The sequence below is a fragment of the Silurus aristotelis genome (assembly GCF_946808225.1).
Source record: "Silurus aristotelis genome assembly, chromosome: 9".
NCBI lineage: Eukaryota > Metazoa > Chordata > Actinopteri > Siluriformes > Siluridae > Silurus > Silurus aristotelis.
This window is the reverse complement of record NC_139582.1, coordinates 20582332-20597517: the sequence shown is the minus strand read 5'-3', so window position 1 is coordinate 20597517 and position 15186 is coordinate 20582332. Positions and strand designations below refer to the sequence as shown.

General features: G+C 39.1%; 1 protein-coding gene across 1 annotated transcript in view; it reads right to left on the bottom strand.

The window, feature by feature from the left end:
• ush2a (Usher syndrome 2A (autosomal recessive, mild)) overlaps nt 1–15186 on the bottom strand; it is a 232051-nt gene that overhangs the window by 127857 nt on the left and 89008 nt on the right. Inside the window, exons 23-31 of the mRNA XM_083551252.1 lie at nt 14674–14800; nt 12150–12251; nt 11863–12051; nt 11627–11757; nt 11206–11482; nt 9929–10135; nt 7274–7354; nt 6222–6404; nt 1567–1680 (exon numbers count right to left, since the gene is read on the bottom strand). Of these exons, the coding sequence (XP_083407378.1) occupies nt 1567–1680; nt 6222–6404; nt 7274–7354; nt 9929–10135; nt 11206–11482; nt 11627–11757; nt 11863–12051; nt 12150–12251; nt 14674–14800 (1411 nt within the window). The remainder of the gene's footprint in view (nt 1–1566; nt 1681–6221; nt 6405–7273; nt 7355–9928; nt 10136–11205; nt 11483–11626; nt 11758–11862; nt 12052–12149; nt 12252–14673; nt 14801–15186) is intronic.

The following is a 15186-nucleotide window of genomic DNA, read 5'->3' as shown; positions in this document are numbered from 1 at the left end:
CTTGAAGCCAAAAAACTGAACCCCATAACATTAGACCAATGAAATTTCCGAACTGAAACGAAAAAACGCACTTCACCTGTGTTCTGAGCTGCACGACATCGGGGAAAAGATTTTTTTTTTTTAAACGCACGACGATGCCAAAAGATAAACTCTCGAGAGAAATAGTTGTGAAAGGAAGGAGGAAGACAGTGAACAATGACTTTCTTGGTAGGCTACTGTTTAGATACAAGTTGTTGTAACGCTTGAGTCTGGGTCATGGGATTGCTCGCTAACTCTGTCAGAAATATTTCCTCCATGCAGAATTTATACCAGCTTGGTTTTCATGTTATCTTTAAGTAGCCGTATGTGCTGTGTACGTTTTTAAGTAGTTTTATGGCATTGTACTGACTCCAATCTTGTCACTGTATCTTTCAACTGTTTATTGCTAATACATTTTTTTCTTTTGATTTGTTTTTTGGTCCATTGCGACTCTGATCCACTGACGTCTATGTTATTCAAAGCTTTTCCATTATTCTGCGTTTTTTTGTCATCGCCTTGTATATTTAGTTCTGTTCTTTGATCACATGATCCTCTGCCTCAATGTTTTGGATTAGTCTGCCTTTTCATAGTAGACAAAATACAATTTCCTGCGCTCGCATCCGTCTCGATCCACATGATGATCGTGGCTCGTGTAATTTTACACATTGGTTTGGTGTGATTTACATTCTTTTTGCAGAACACATTCAAACCATGAATTTTTGCCTTTAAAAAAACATTTATTCCTCACCAGACCAGATTGATACGGTCATTTTTTTTCTAGCTCAACAATGACCCCTAATGCCAAATTATCGTTTAAATAAAGCAATCGAGCCAAACGTGGATTAATGCATGATCTGGAAATCGTGCGCACTTCAATGAAGGGACGATTCACGTGACAGAACTAGTCGTATCCGCGAGAAACAGGTCTGGAAAAGAGAAAATAATTGCTGCTGACAATAAATCTGTCTTTATTCTTGCCGTTTCTTGTTGAGTAGAGAAAAAGGGAACGAGAGAGAGTCTTCGTGAGTGGACATGACACTCGTTCTGTTTGGGTTCTGCAGAAAAAGTGCCAGTCTTGACCCGGGAGTTCGACAGGCGCGTGCGGTAATAAAGACAGAGGCTGGAAGAGTTAAAAGGGAGAGACGTGAAGGCGCGAGAACGCCTTCGTCTGACCGCGAAAGCGTGGAATTCTTTTTTTTTTTTGCCGAGGAAAACAGAAGAAAAGCTTGCATTAATCTCGGAGGGCCTCGCGTCACTGACAGGACTCTCGCACGGGCAAAGTAACAGCAATTAAAAAGGTCATTCGTCTGAATTAAGGCTATTAAAGATGCACGTCGCGTAAAAAAACGCGGGAAGGAGTCCGAGTCGTTCGCTCATCCGTTACCCTGAAACATCCACCGACTACAAAACCAGGGAGAGACAGAAGGATAAAAAGAAATCGTATTACATTACAAAACATTACGGTCTGTCGGTCCCCACGCCGGCATCGGATTAGCTTGTATCGTGGTGTTCAATTTGTTTTTGATCATTCATCAAAGGAAAGTTTACCCTCTTGTGGTGTGGTGAGGCTGATGGCATGCAGGCTTTCTCCACAACCGGCCCGAGTGCACGCCGTCAGGGTAACACTGTAGCTGCTATAAGGAGCCAGGCCACTTAACGTTCCTGAAAATGGAGGGAGAAAAGATATAAAAAGAAAAGAGAGAGAGAGAGAGAGAGAGAGAGAGAGAGAGAGAGAGAGAGAGAGAGAGAGAGAGCGTGTATCAAATGCCATTCTTTCCCTTCCATTTATAAAAAAAAAACAGACCCTCCACCTGCTTATGCTCTGAGACTTAATGCAATGCCTGTTCAAACACAGCATAATTTAACCATCACTTCTGTTAATAGCCCCAGATTTAAAACGACTTTATTAATCATCAGACGCAGGAGGAAAGTGATAGCCGGCTTTTTTCCTGTCGTCGTATAAGAGACACTAATGACGGGATTTAATGGACGACATGAGACACGGCATTTAAAAGCGACCTCGTAGCTCCTCGGCTCCGGCATGCTCTTTAGTGCTGTTATGATGTAAAGGCAAGTGGCTGATTTCAACATTCCTTATAACAAAAAAATCAACAAAACAGATGCCCTTGACAGATACATTCATATACGACCTGCTGATGCACCTAACGTACCGTTACTTACATTTCCACCAGTGTGTACATTCATCATGTACATAGAAAGAGTATATTGTTAATCCTCAACATTTTAACCTCATAATGAACCTTTTACACATGCGCACGCACACACACACACACACACACACACATATATATATATATACACGTGTGTGTGAGTTAAAGGTTCATTATAAGGTCTGTCTGTCTGTCTGTCTGTCTGTCTGTCTGTCTGTCTGTCTGTCTGTCTGTCTGTCTGTCTATCTATCTATCTATCTATCTATCTATCTATCTATCTATCTATCTATCTATCTATCTATCTATCTATCTATCTATCTATCTATCTATCTATCTATCTATCCAACCATTCATTTATCCATCTGCCTACCTACTTTTTTACCTACTTTTTTATCATTCAAATGTATAAACAAACAAACAAACAAACAAATATGTGCCTTTGTAAAAATCTCCCCCTAGTCTCCTAGTCTTCAGCCACCCTCATATAAATCACACATAATTAATAGAACCTTCATAAATTACTACAAAGGGCTTTTAATAAACCTTCCCTTAAAATGAGCATAAATCTTTCAATTTATCATTTAAAATAAAGGCTTTTAATGCTGCATGTGTGTTTGTTTGTGTGTGTATGTGGATGGATGAGAGCCCGAATGCCTTCTTGGCTAGCTTCCATGCTAATCTGCACTCATGTGCCAGGCTGCTATCGGAGTTAGAACGTAAACACTGTGACACGGCTGTAATTGGTCAGGTGTCTCTGGGTACTTTTTTTTTCCCGCTTTTTTTCCAGCTTGATGTCTTTTAATTCAATTAAGAGGGTCGACCCATGGCGCTCTCATTACCTACTCGTTTGCTTTCCTGAGTTTTTCTTTTTTTCTTCTTCTTTTTTAGCTGCCTTCGTAATTCTGCGTTCACGTCACGGCGATCATAAATTAGCTAGGCGGAGTTTGAACCGTGCCAAAGAGAGAAAAAAAAAAGATCTCATTTTGCCCGGAGACAGGGCTGAGATTGGTCGTCTATAAGTGGCAACTCTGCCTGCTGATTACGCATTCATCTGATGTGACGAAGCATTTTTTCACAAAGTGAATAATCGGTAGCCCCACCTCTGTCACACCGAGAGCTTCACTAATCATTGCAAACACAATGGTCACATTGGAAGAAGGGAACATGATAATGACCTTCAAACGTGTCCAGAACATAAGATACTATTAACCTGATTCCGGGACAATATTGCTGCCACGGCGTCTGAAAAAGCCTGGCTCTGGAGCTCAGTTTCCGAGCCTGAGAGCTCTGTTCCGTGCAGGTACATGAAGTGTGTGTGGTGTTGGTCAGGCTGGAGGACGAGCTGAACTCTGAAAGCCTGATGTACTCGAAATGACGGTATTTAATTGACAAACTTGACCACAATTTTTTTTGTTTTGTTTACAAAGCAGCCTCTAACTTAATTGCCGAAAAGGGAATCGATGCAATCAAAATGTTTATCTGCAGCGGTAAAAACGACCGAGCGAATCATTTCAAAGGAACAAACAAACAATGAAATGAACAAACAAACCAATAAATAAATGAATACCATGTGCATGTTATGGAGCAATTCGAATAAATTAAACATACAACAAAAGACAAATAGTATCTATTATAAAACTATTTATTATATATCCAGTATTCCAGTGGGTCAAATGTTTACGTACATCAAGTTCTCTTGAAACAGTCTGGAAAATCCAATACGTTCAATTGAGAAGCTTCGGATTGGTGAACTGTCATACTGGAAATGTAATGTGCATACCTTTAAAAAGTAGTAGCCCAGTGGTTATATATGAGTTTATAATCGGAAGGTTTGGATTCCCAAGCTACCACTCTTGGGCCCTTAAACAAGGCCCTTAATCATTTATGCTCTAGTATCATAACTGCCCCTGAGCTCTAAATCCAGCTTATAATGTGCCATATAAAAAGCTCCTTAAGACCCCTATATGTTTTTTTGTTTTTGATTCAATTGTATCATGCAAGCAACTGAACAAGAGGTCAGAAAAAAATTTGGACCCCCACAAATCTGGATCGATCTTAGTAGAAATTTCAAAAGGCATGAGGAAACGTCCAAAGTTTTCTATGAGCCTATAAAATTCAGGTTTGAACAAAGAGTGCATCAATAGCACTGGTCTCCAAAGAGAAAAATTTAAAGTAGCTACATTTTTCCAGAATTGGAAAATGTGACATGAATGGTGCCTCATCATAAATGTATCTTTTTTGATGATACCAATAAAATAACTTTCATCCATTTATTTATTGTTTTTTATTTCATGTAAAATCGTTATGCTAATTTTCCATGAAAAACTGACCGAAATGGTGGCTGGGTTGGTCCCCTCGCTGTGTAGCTTCCCAGAAAATGTAGATATTGCCTCAAAATGATACAGTTTTTAAGCTTATGAAATATAGTATGAATATCAGATCATTACAGAATATAAGCTCTAACATCAGATTAAAGGACAAGGTTCCAATAAAAGAATAATAAATTTATCTAATTCTAATTCATCTAATCAAAATATATAAGAATTAGCACATTTTATCTGAGTGATCATTTCCCAAAAGGTGGAAGTCAATGCAGGCAACTTAACAAGACCTGGTGGACCCTCACAAATCTGCTTTAATCTTTAAACAAGAATAAAAAAAAGCTACAATGAATGTGTCCAAACAATTCTATGCGAATATAAAATACTTGGACATGTGATTCGGTAAAGAGATGATCAGAGATTAAACAACTTTGGTCTGAAAGGTTAAACCAAACCCCAAGAACCTACATACTGTACCACAGGACCTAAAAGGCTATTATGCAAGGAAGAAGCCTGTACTCTAAAAGCAGACCGAAGGTTGCAGATGATTCCCGGCATTTTAGAGGAGCGTTCTGTGGTCAGATGAAACAATAAAGATGAATACTGTGTTTGGTAAAACTTTGCTTTGAATCATGGGGGTTGGTTAGGGAGTGAATTTTTTAAATACTTAATCGACACCTCAGTACATAGTTTTGAATCCTGACCTGGACAAGTGAGTCGCCAAAAGACTGACGTCAGTTCTGTCTGGAGAAATGGGCAAAGTAACCACTGTTTCCCCTTTTGAATCAGAGGAGACCGAAAGCAAGGCACCTCGGCTGTGAGCGCGGCACACTGTCCCCCTTTCCCCACCCACTTCCAAAAGAGGAGAGAGAAAGAGAGAGAGAGAGAGAGAGAGAGAGAGAGAGAGAGAGAGAGAGGAACACTACCAACAGCAAACCACTGGGAACATCTTGTGTAATGCAAAATCTTTCTCATCTATTATTTTAAAACGAGATAAAATCCACTTGTGAATAATGTTTCTCACTGGAGAATGTTGGACTTTAAATGTTTTGGAAATGGCCTTATAACCCCATTTCCAGACATCCAGAAAATCAAGTGACTTACCTGCTGTCCATTCGGTCATTTTTAACCTCCTCATTGGCAGTTCTTCAGTTATAGTTTACTGAAGTGCAGTATTCAAAAACCCAGGGAGTAGAAAATCAGATGCATTACAACCACGCTGATTCAACACACCAAACGAATCCTGTCTGAAACGGGGCTGTTATTTACTTTCTGCATTTTCGATTCAACCGTCAGAACCATCAGAAGAGCACAGATGGTGTTTTCATAATATGAGCAAGTAAATCATGCAAATTGGCTGTAATGGACCATCAAGCATGTTGCCACTGTATATGATCAAGTAAAATTTATTACGTGGATGAACCTAGTGTACACAAAAGCCTTTTTTTTTCTCAGGTTATACAGGCTTAATGAGCTTTTAGTACCATTTCTAAAGCATTCTGGATTTAAACATGGACCACATGACAGACAGGAGAGAGACAGGACAGGTTGTGTTATGTACTGCACAATATTAGAATCTCGTTCCTTTAAAAAAAAAAAACATTATAGGGTAGAAATGTCGAGTATAATAAGCATTTACTGTTGCCTGGCTGGAGGTAGTGGTTATTTAAAAAAGACAGGATGTGCTTGAAATGCCCGATGTGGCTCTTACCCATCAGCCATTGCGCGTTAAAGGTGGCGCTGATTGGGAGGGACGAGGGACTGTCCCGGCTGTATGCCTTTACCACGTAGCGCTCAATTACACCTCTGACCTCAGGCGGCTCCTCCCAGCTCACCTCCGCGCTGGAGCCATTTACACCGGCAACTCTGGAGGGAGGCAGCACACTTTGTGGAGCTGCAAGATGGATCAGAGTGGAAGGAGAGTGAGAGAAGAGGGAAAGAGAGGGAGGAAAGAGTGGGTGTCAGGCTAAAGAAAAGCAGCACACATATTCTTCACATTTAATAGACACACTAAATCATATCCAGCCATTAGCATAAATACAATTTATTAGAGTTGTAACTTTTTCAGCACTGATTTAATATCGCTGTACATCCACCGTTCATACCGGCTCGTATTTCACACACATCCGGATGCTTTTTTTTTTAAATATATAAAAAAAAAAAAAAGTCTTGCAAAGAAATATTGTAAACAGGACAATGTAGGCAAAACAGCAAACCTGTGCAATAAGGTATAATATGACCTGCTCCATTAATACATTCATCTAATTGGCCAAAACAAATACATTTTAGCATATTGTCTAAAGAATTTAACAAATATCCATAAAAAAATTCGTAAAATTTACATATATAATATACATAGCAGAAAAAATACTATATGTAGGTATAAAGTATACGTATATATCTATATAATCTGTATATCCACACACCGGGCTTCACTCTGTTATGCCAGCTTTTTCTTCTTCCTCTCATTCATCACCTTCTCCACCCAACCCTTCATTTGAAAGGCGGCACCTTTTCGTGATGCGCCCTCTTTACCCTGAGCTGCACAATAAGCTATCGCTAAGCACCATCTCATCTCCTTGACTGCTACATATATTGCGCTGATAAGAAGGAAACGGGCTGACCTGAAAACTATGACACAAATATCAGTACGGTGCTTGGAGAGTGTGTGTGTGTGTGTGTGTGTGTGTGTGTGTGTGTGTGTGTGTGTGTGTGTGTGTGTGTGTGTGTGTGTGTGTGTTTGTGTGTTTAAGACTGTCCTACCTGTCTCCCGACTGCGTCCTCGCTGCCATGCTCCAGCTGTCCACCCTCCCTCTCCAGATGCTATTACTCTGTACAAGTACTCTGTTCACACAATAAAGTGGCTTTTATTTAATATGGTATAAACCAAGACCTTTGGCATTACACACAGGCTGGTGCGTAAAAAAGAATTTGAATATATGTTAAAAGTATAGGCTCAAAGGATAAAGAAAGCACCCGTTCTTTGAATTCTATTTTACATACAGTGAGGAAAATAAGTATTTGAACACCCTGCTATTTTGCAAGTTCTCCCACTTAGAAATCATGGAGGGGTCTGAAATTGTCATCGTAGGTGCATGTCCACTGTGAGAGACATAATCTAATCACAATGTATGATTTTTTAACTATTTATTTGTATGATACAGCTGCAAATAAGTATTTGAACACCTGAGAAAGTCAATAATATTTGGAACGTTTCCTGTAGTTTTTCACCAGGTTTGCACACACTGCAGGAGGGATTTTGGCCCACTCCTCCACACAGATCTTCTCTAGATCAGTCAGGTTTCTGGCCTGTCGCTGAGAAACACGGAGTTTGAGCTCCCTCCAAAGATTCTCTATTGGGTTTAGGTCTGGAGACTGGCTAGGCCATGCCAGAACCTTGATATGCTTCTTACAGAGCCACTTCTTGGTTATCCTGGCTGTGTGCTTCGGGTCATTGTCATGTTGGAAGACCCAGCCTCGACCCATCTTCAATGCTCTAACTGAGGGAAGGAGATTGTTCCCCAAAATCTCGCAATAGATGGCCCCGGTCATCCTCTCCTTAATACAGTGCAGTCACCCTGTTCCATGTGCAGAGAAACACCCCCAAAGCATGATGCTACCACCCCCATGCTTCACAGTAGGAATGGTGTTCTTGGAATGGTATTCATCATTCTTCTTCCTTCAAACACGTTTAGTGGAAATATGACCCAAAAGTTTTATTTTGGTCTCGTCTGACCACATGACTTTCTCCCATGACTCCTCTGGATCATCCAAATGGTCAATGGTCCAAATCCAAACTTAAGACGTGCCTGGACATGTGCTGGTTTAAGCAGAGGAACCTTCCGTGCCATGCATGATTTCAAACCATGATGTCTTAGTGCATTACCAACAGTAACCTTGAAAACGATGTGGAAACGGTGTAAAATAGCAGGGTGTTCAAATACTTATTTTCCTCACTGTATGATATAGTAAACTTGATCTGGTTTTCAGCAGGTCTTTAAATGAGGTGATCTGATGAGGTGACAACGACACATCACATTCTTTTGGGTGATATTCCTAATACACAAATTACAATTGGGCCCAATAATGTCAGCTCGGTGGTGTTGGGGATTTCCGACGTACATCCACCGCCTATTTTCACATTATTTACACAAGTTCTGCTCTTACGTCTCTCTCTCTGTATAGTTTTACTCTTCACTTCTAAACATAGCTAACAGTCGGACATGGACTACAAACTGTATCAGTGTAGAGGCTCTGTGTGGGGATACATGCCCTGTCCTACGTGCATCAATCCACCACTTAATACCCTCATTATGGCACCATCGCTATAGAAACCATCATTATTAGAAAGAAAAAATGTCATTACTAAAAGAGGAAACCCAATGAACACAATTAAACAAGTCTCCTTTCACTGCAGCCACAACCGCACCATCTGCGGAAGCATCGATGTTTAACTCATAAATTGACTTCTGGTTTTCTGTGCATTTTTTCATGCATTCAATTGTTTCTGCTGATTTGAAATAAAGGCAAATTGTGTTTGTGTTTGTGCGAAGCTTCAACTTAAACTTAACAACTGTTTTGAACTGTTTTGGCTGACATTCAACTTTCCTCGAAAAGTTTGCCTTGTTAAAGCCTTCTTCTCCTCTATCAGTAGTTAATCCACAAGTTAACTGCAAGCAAATTGGTTTGTGTGCTCTGACCATCCAATCAAAAGAATGTGAAAATGCTGATGTTTTCGAATGGTCGAATCGCAATCTGTTGGTCCAGCATAAACTTCCAGCCATTTTTATGTATTGTTTCAGTGGATGTTCATAAATTTTCTGTATCGTTTTTATTCATATTCAAAAGGAAAGCAAGCGAAACTAAAACGCAGAGTAGCGGGAAGAAGCAGTCAATGCAATGAGAAAAAAACTACTTATACATTTTACCTGTGGGCTTGTACAGCAGGAGGGGAACAAAATCTAAATGTTGTGGGCGGGAGAAAATACATTTTTTTTACTGCAAATTCGGGACAAAAATCGGGACAGCGGGTGGGAAAGAAACTGAAAAATCCGCCCCAAGTGCAATATCAGGAGTAGAGCTTGCTTTCAGAAGAGTGCTGATAAAGGGGGCTGGCCATGACCTCAGCCATGACCTCTGCATGCCCTTGGGTGAGGGCTGGATGTTTTGTCTGGCACTTATAAAAACAAAAGACTAACAAAAGAAGAAATCAAAAACAAGCTGAATGATATAATGAGTCATGGCAGAAGGCCAAAAGCAAGAGGCCAGGATATCTTCAGGTCAACGAGCTAAAGGTGCTGATGGGGATGTGTGTGTGTGTGTGTGTGTGTGTGTGTGTGTGTGTGTGTGTGTGTGTGTTTGTGTGTGTGTGTGTGTGTGTGTGTGTATGTGTGTGTGTGTGAGTGTGTGTGTGTGTACCAGTGAAGGGCTGCAGAGTCAGATCCAGAGCACTGATCTCGTTGCCTGTGTACACCAGGATTGAGTCGTTTCCCCGGCAGTTAACGCTGGTGTCAGCTGACAGGCATCCATCCAGATTGACTCTGACAGCGGCACACGACACCATGGCCAAGTTTAAGACAGGACCACTTGCAGCCAATCGAACGTCCCTGATGCAGCCACCGAATCCTGCAGGAAAGGTGAGTGAGAGAGAGAGAGAGAGAGAGAGAGAGAGAGAGAGAGAGAGAGAGAGAGAGAGAGAGAGACGAGGAAGGGAGATGGATCACATTCTGCTCTGGCCTAATTATCTAAAGCAAGGAACACCGTCAGGGGCATCGAAATGAGCAAGAGAGGGAAGAGAGGGGGATGAGTGGACACAGAAAACGACAGAAAGAAAAGACAAATTTATACTGCACATTTTTATCTAAAATTTAATACGAATTTGGGATTAGACATGACCTTAGTAAAATAAAAACAAAAAAATTTAAGAAAAGACGGATTTTAAATGCATAGTCATTTTTAGGACATAAGACTATGTATTTCTATCATTATTCTTTGATAACACATTATATTATATGCACCATATATATATATATACAGTATATATATACATATATACACTTCACCATAATGACAAAGTGAAAACCAGGCAGTGCTCATCACCTGCACAATACCATCTAAAAAGTGAAGCATGATGGTGGCAGCGTCATGCTGTTCAGGCAACTGGGCAACTGATCAGGGTTGAAGGGAAGCTGAGTGGTGCAAAACTACAGAGATAATAACATGGTCCACAGTGCTCAGGACCTCAGTCTGGGCTGAAGGTTCACCTTCCAACATAACAACAACTTTACTCAATGAATGATTGGCCCAGTCACAGCCTTTATTTTGACTTTATTGAACGTCTCGAGAGAGACCTGAAAGTGGGTGTCCACCGACGCTCCCCAACCATTCTTGAGAGGATTTGCAAAAAGAAAAGGCTAAAAATCCATCAATACAAAGTATTGAGTGTCTGAATACTAATGTGCATGTGATATTTCAGTTTTTTATTGAAAAAAATTTCATTATTGAGTACTGAATGTGCATATTATTGAGAAATAATAATAAAAAAAAAAACTATTTGAATGATTCTAGAATCAGACTGCAGCATGACATATTTGTAAAAAACAAAAGGGGACTGAATACTTCCCGAATGCACTGTGTGCGTGTGTTTGTGTGTGTGTGTGTGTGTGTGTGTGTGTGTGTGTGTGTGTGTGTCTGACCATGCAGCAGACTGTGCTGGTGCAGCGCTGGGTGCTGAAGTCCACCTGGGACGCCTCCTATATAAAGTGGAGAGGTGATATTGAGGTTTCCACCTCTCTCGCTCCTGTGCTGCTCCAGCGCATGATTCAAAACAGCTCTGGTTAGTGCTCCACGCTTCAGCATCATGACAGAGTTCCAGCCTCCGTCACAATAGGACAGGCCCACCCACACAGCAAGCTCCGCCTTCTGATCACCCCAACGCAACGCCCATGAGAGGATCCCGCCTTGCAGCTCCGCCTACACAAACACACACAGTAATTAAGGAGTATTGCAATATGGGAGTTATATTTTAGCCTCTCGTTTCCATACACTGCACTGAACACACTGAATTAAAACAGCCTAGACTTTTTTTTATCCTGACTAACTTTATTCCAAACTCACCAAAATATAATCCTCGCCATTGATATCATATGCGAAAAGCAGGAGTGAATTCAGCTGATCAGTTTTAAACTCGAAGGAGATTTCAAATTCATCTCCACCAGTAAATACGTCCAGGTCCAGTTTAAGAAATCCTGAAAAACATTACAACACGAACCTAACACCTAACAATTGACCATTTCTTACTGTGCAATACAAGTCTATATTATCTAAAAAGTTTTATAACAAATGGCCATTACCATGTCCGAGGAAATAGGCCCCAAACTCAGAATGTGCAGGACAGCCCTCCCAGTCCCTATACGTCTCATGTTCCTCCAGGGCTGAGTCCCAATCTAATGGCTCCCAAATAGCCTCAGGACTACTGCTCCTCTGGATGAGCACATCCCTCACGCAGCCTGCAAAACCTTTACGTGCCAAACTGGAAAGACCTACAGACACACATACACACACACAGCCATTTAGTTATGTCTGGACAAAGCACACACAATGCTCCGTGATGCCACACTGACAGAAAATGATGTGATACCAGTGTCTTGCCGATGAATAGTGAAATTCTCTGGAAGGCCTCCAAAAAAGATCCCTGTATTTTGGCCAATTATGGTGCTGCCACTGGATGCTGCACTTGAGCCTGGAGTAAGAGCAAGAAGAAAACCAAGCCAAGACACTCAATACGTGTAACAACTCTAATATATATATATATATATATATATATATATATATATATATATATATATATATATATATATATGTATATATATATATATATATATATGTATATATATATATATATATATATATATATATATATATATATATATATATGTATATATATATATATATATATATATATATATATATATATATATATATATATATATATATATGTATATATATATATATATATATATATATATATATATATATACAGTACAGACCAAAAGTTTGGACACACCTTCTCATTCAAAGAGTTTTCTTTATTTTTATGACTATGAAAATTGTAGAGTCACACTGAAGGCATTAAGGGCTATTTGACCAAGAAGGAGAGTGATGGAGTGCTGTGCCAGATGACCTGGCCTCCACAGTCACCGGACCTGAACCCAATCGAGATGGTTTAGGGGTGAGCTGGACCGCAGAGTGAAGGCAAAAGGGCCAACAAGTGCCAAGCATCTCTCGGGGAACTCCTTCAAGACTTTTGGAAGACCATTTCAGGTGACTACCTCTTGAAGCTCATCAAGAGAATGCCAAGAGTGTGCAAAGCAGTAATCAAAGCAAAAGGTGGCTACTTTGAAGAACCTAGAATATGACATTTTTCAGTTGTTTCACACTTTTTTGTTATGTATATAATTCCATATATAATTCCACGTGTTAATTCATAGTTTTGATGCCTTCAGTGTGAATCTACAATTTTCATAGTCATGAAAATAAAGAAAACTCTTTGAATGAGAAGGTGTGTCCAAACTTTTGGTCTGTACTGTATAATATAAATAAAATTTATATTATGTGTATGTATTTATATAAATATAAATATATGTATATTTATATATATACATATATTTACTTTACTTGTTTATTCAGCTTTTGCACGTTTTTTTTTTTTAAAAATTCCATAGCCTTATAACCTTCTACTTGTTGTACCTTTACAACAATGTCTGCACATTTTTCACTGCCACAGACTTGTAACTATTTACTTGTACTATGCAACAGTGTCTACACATATCTTCAGTGCTATAGCCTTATATGCTTTATATGCTGTACATGTGCTAACATATTATATATATATATATATATATATATATATATATATATATATATATATATATATATATATATATATATATATATATATATATATATTTATGCACAATTGCTAATATTTGCACTTCTGGTAGATGCTAAACTGCATTTCATTGCTGTGTACCTGTACTATGCATTGGCAATAAAGTTCTGTCTGTCTGTCTGTCTGTCTGTCTGTCTGTCTGTCTGTCTGTCTGTCTGTCTGTCTGTCTGTCTGTCTATGTGTTTGTGTGTGTGTGTGTGTGTGTATCTATCTATCTATCTATCTATCTATCTATCTATCTATCTATCTATCTATCTATCTATCTATCTATCTATCTATCTATCTATCTATCTATCTATCTATCTATCTATCTATCTATCTATCTATCTATCTATCTATCTATCTATCTATCTATCTATCGTCTTCCTGGAGCCACAACAGGAAAAGAACATCTGGTTTTATTTACATTTCTTTTATCTTTGTCAATTTGACAATTTGCTGTCTGTGTAAACAAAGAAATAAAAGTGAACTATCCGTTCCATGTTGAAATTTTTTTTTACCATCGCATCGTATCGTGTTGAATTAAATCGCAATATCATTACAGTGCATCGTAATAGGGGTGAATCTTATAGTATCAGGAGCTGCTTCATAAGCGTATTTTATGTATTGCTTTGTTGGATATATATATATATATATATATATATATATATATATATATATATATATATATATATATATATATATATATATGGAATTTGCAGTGATCATAAATATGAATATTTATGGCTTACAGCAGTGAAAATAAGTGTAGATTATTGAATAATCCTGCTAATAACTCCAGACTGAAAGAAGAGGCTATCTCGACACTAAATGCCAAATGTTCAATGTCTTCTAGCCTACAGCAGATAATGTCATAACCTTAATGAAGTCACAGGCACACAGCAAATGAGCACCACACACACACACACACACACACACACACACACACACACACACACACACACACACACACACACACACACACACACACACACACACACACACACTCACTCACTCACTCACACAAGGGTGCTCAGTGAGATGTCTAGAGAAGTGCTTTGCCAGTTATAATTAAAATTCAAGTTCTGGAGAGGAGCAGCGTCTGTACTCTAATTATTCTAATCGCATAATGAATAGCAAAGATTAACTCTGATAGTCTCTTTGGCTTCCATGAGTACGAATGTAAGGGGAGGGGACATAAATATAGGGTACATGTGTGTGTGGGTGTCATTACCATGGTATTGATCATCTACAGTGATAGTTCCCAGGGCTTGCTTTCTAGTAGCGATCAGTCGGTGCCATTGGTTGTCGTTATACTTTCGCCCTCCATCATCTTGTGGACTGATGGCCACGACTGAGGCCTAACATCCAAAACAGAGGGTGAATAACACGTCAGAACTGCTGTTCATGTACATTTACCTTAATGGCCTTTGCCAATCGGCCTTATCCAGAACGACTTACATATATCTCATTCCTGCAACTGAGAAAGCTATAAAATCATTTTATAATCAATTATTTTTTTATAAAAATATGACTTGTTCATTTATTAATAATTGTGTGATTTAATTGCATAGAACTATAGCCTACTGTCATTGGGCTACATATGAGGTACACCCTGCAAATGAACCCCTCAGATGTTCTCTCAGATGAGTGAAATCACTGAAATTCTTCTAAACCAATAGGATCAATTTTGCACTATTACAACATTCCCCAAAAAAGTCTATTTATTTCAGCATTTAAAGCTTCT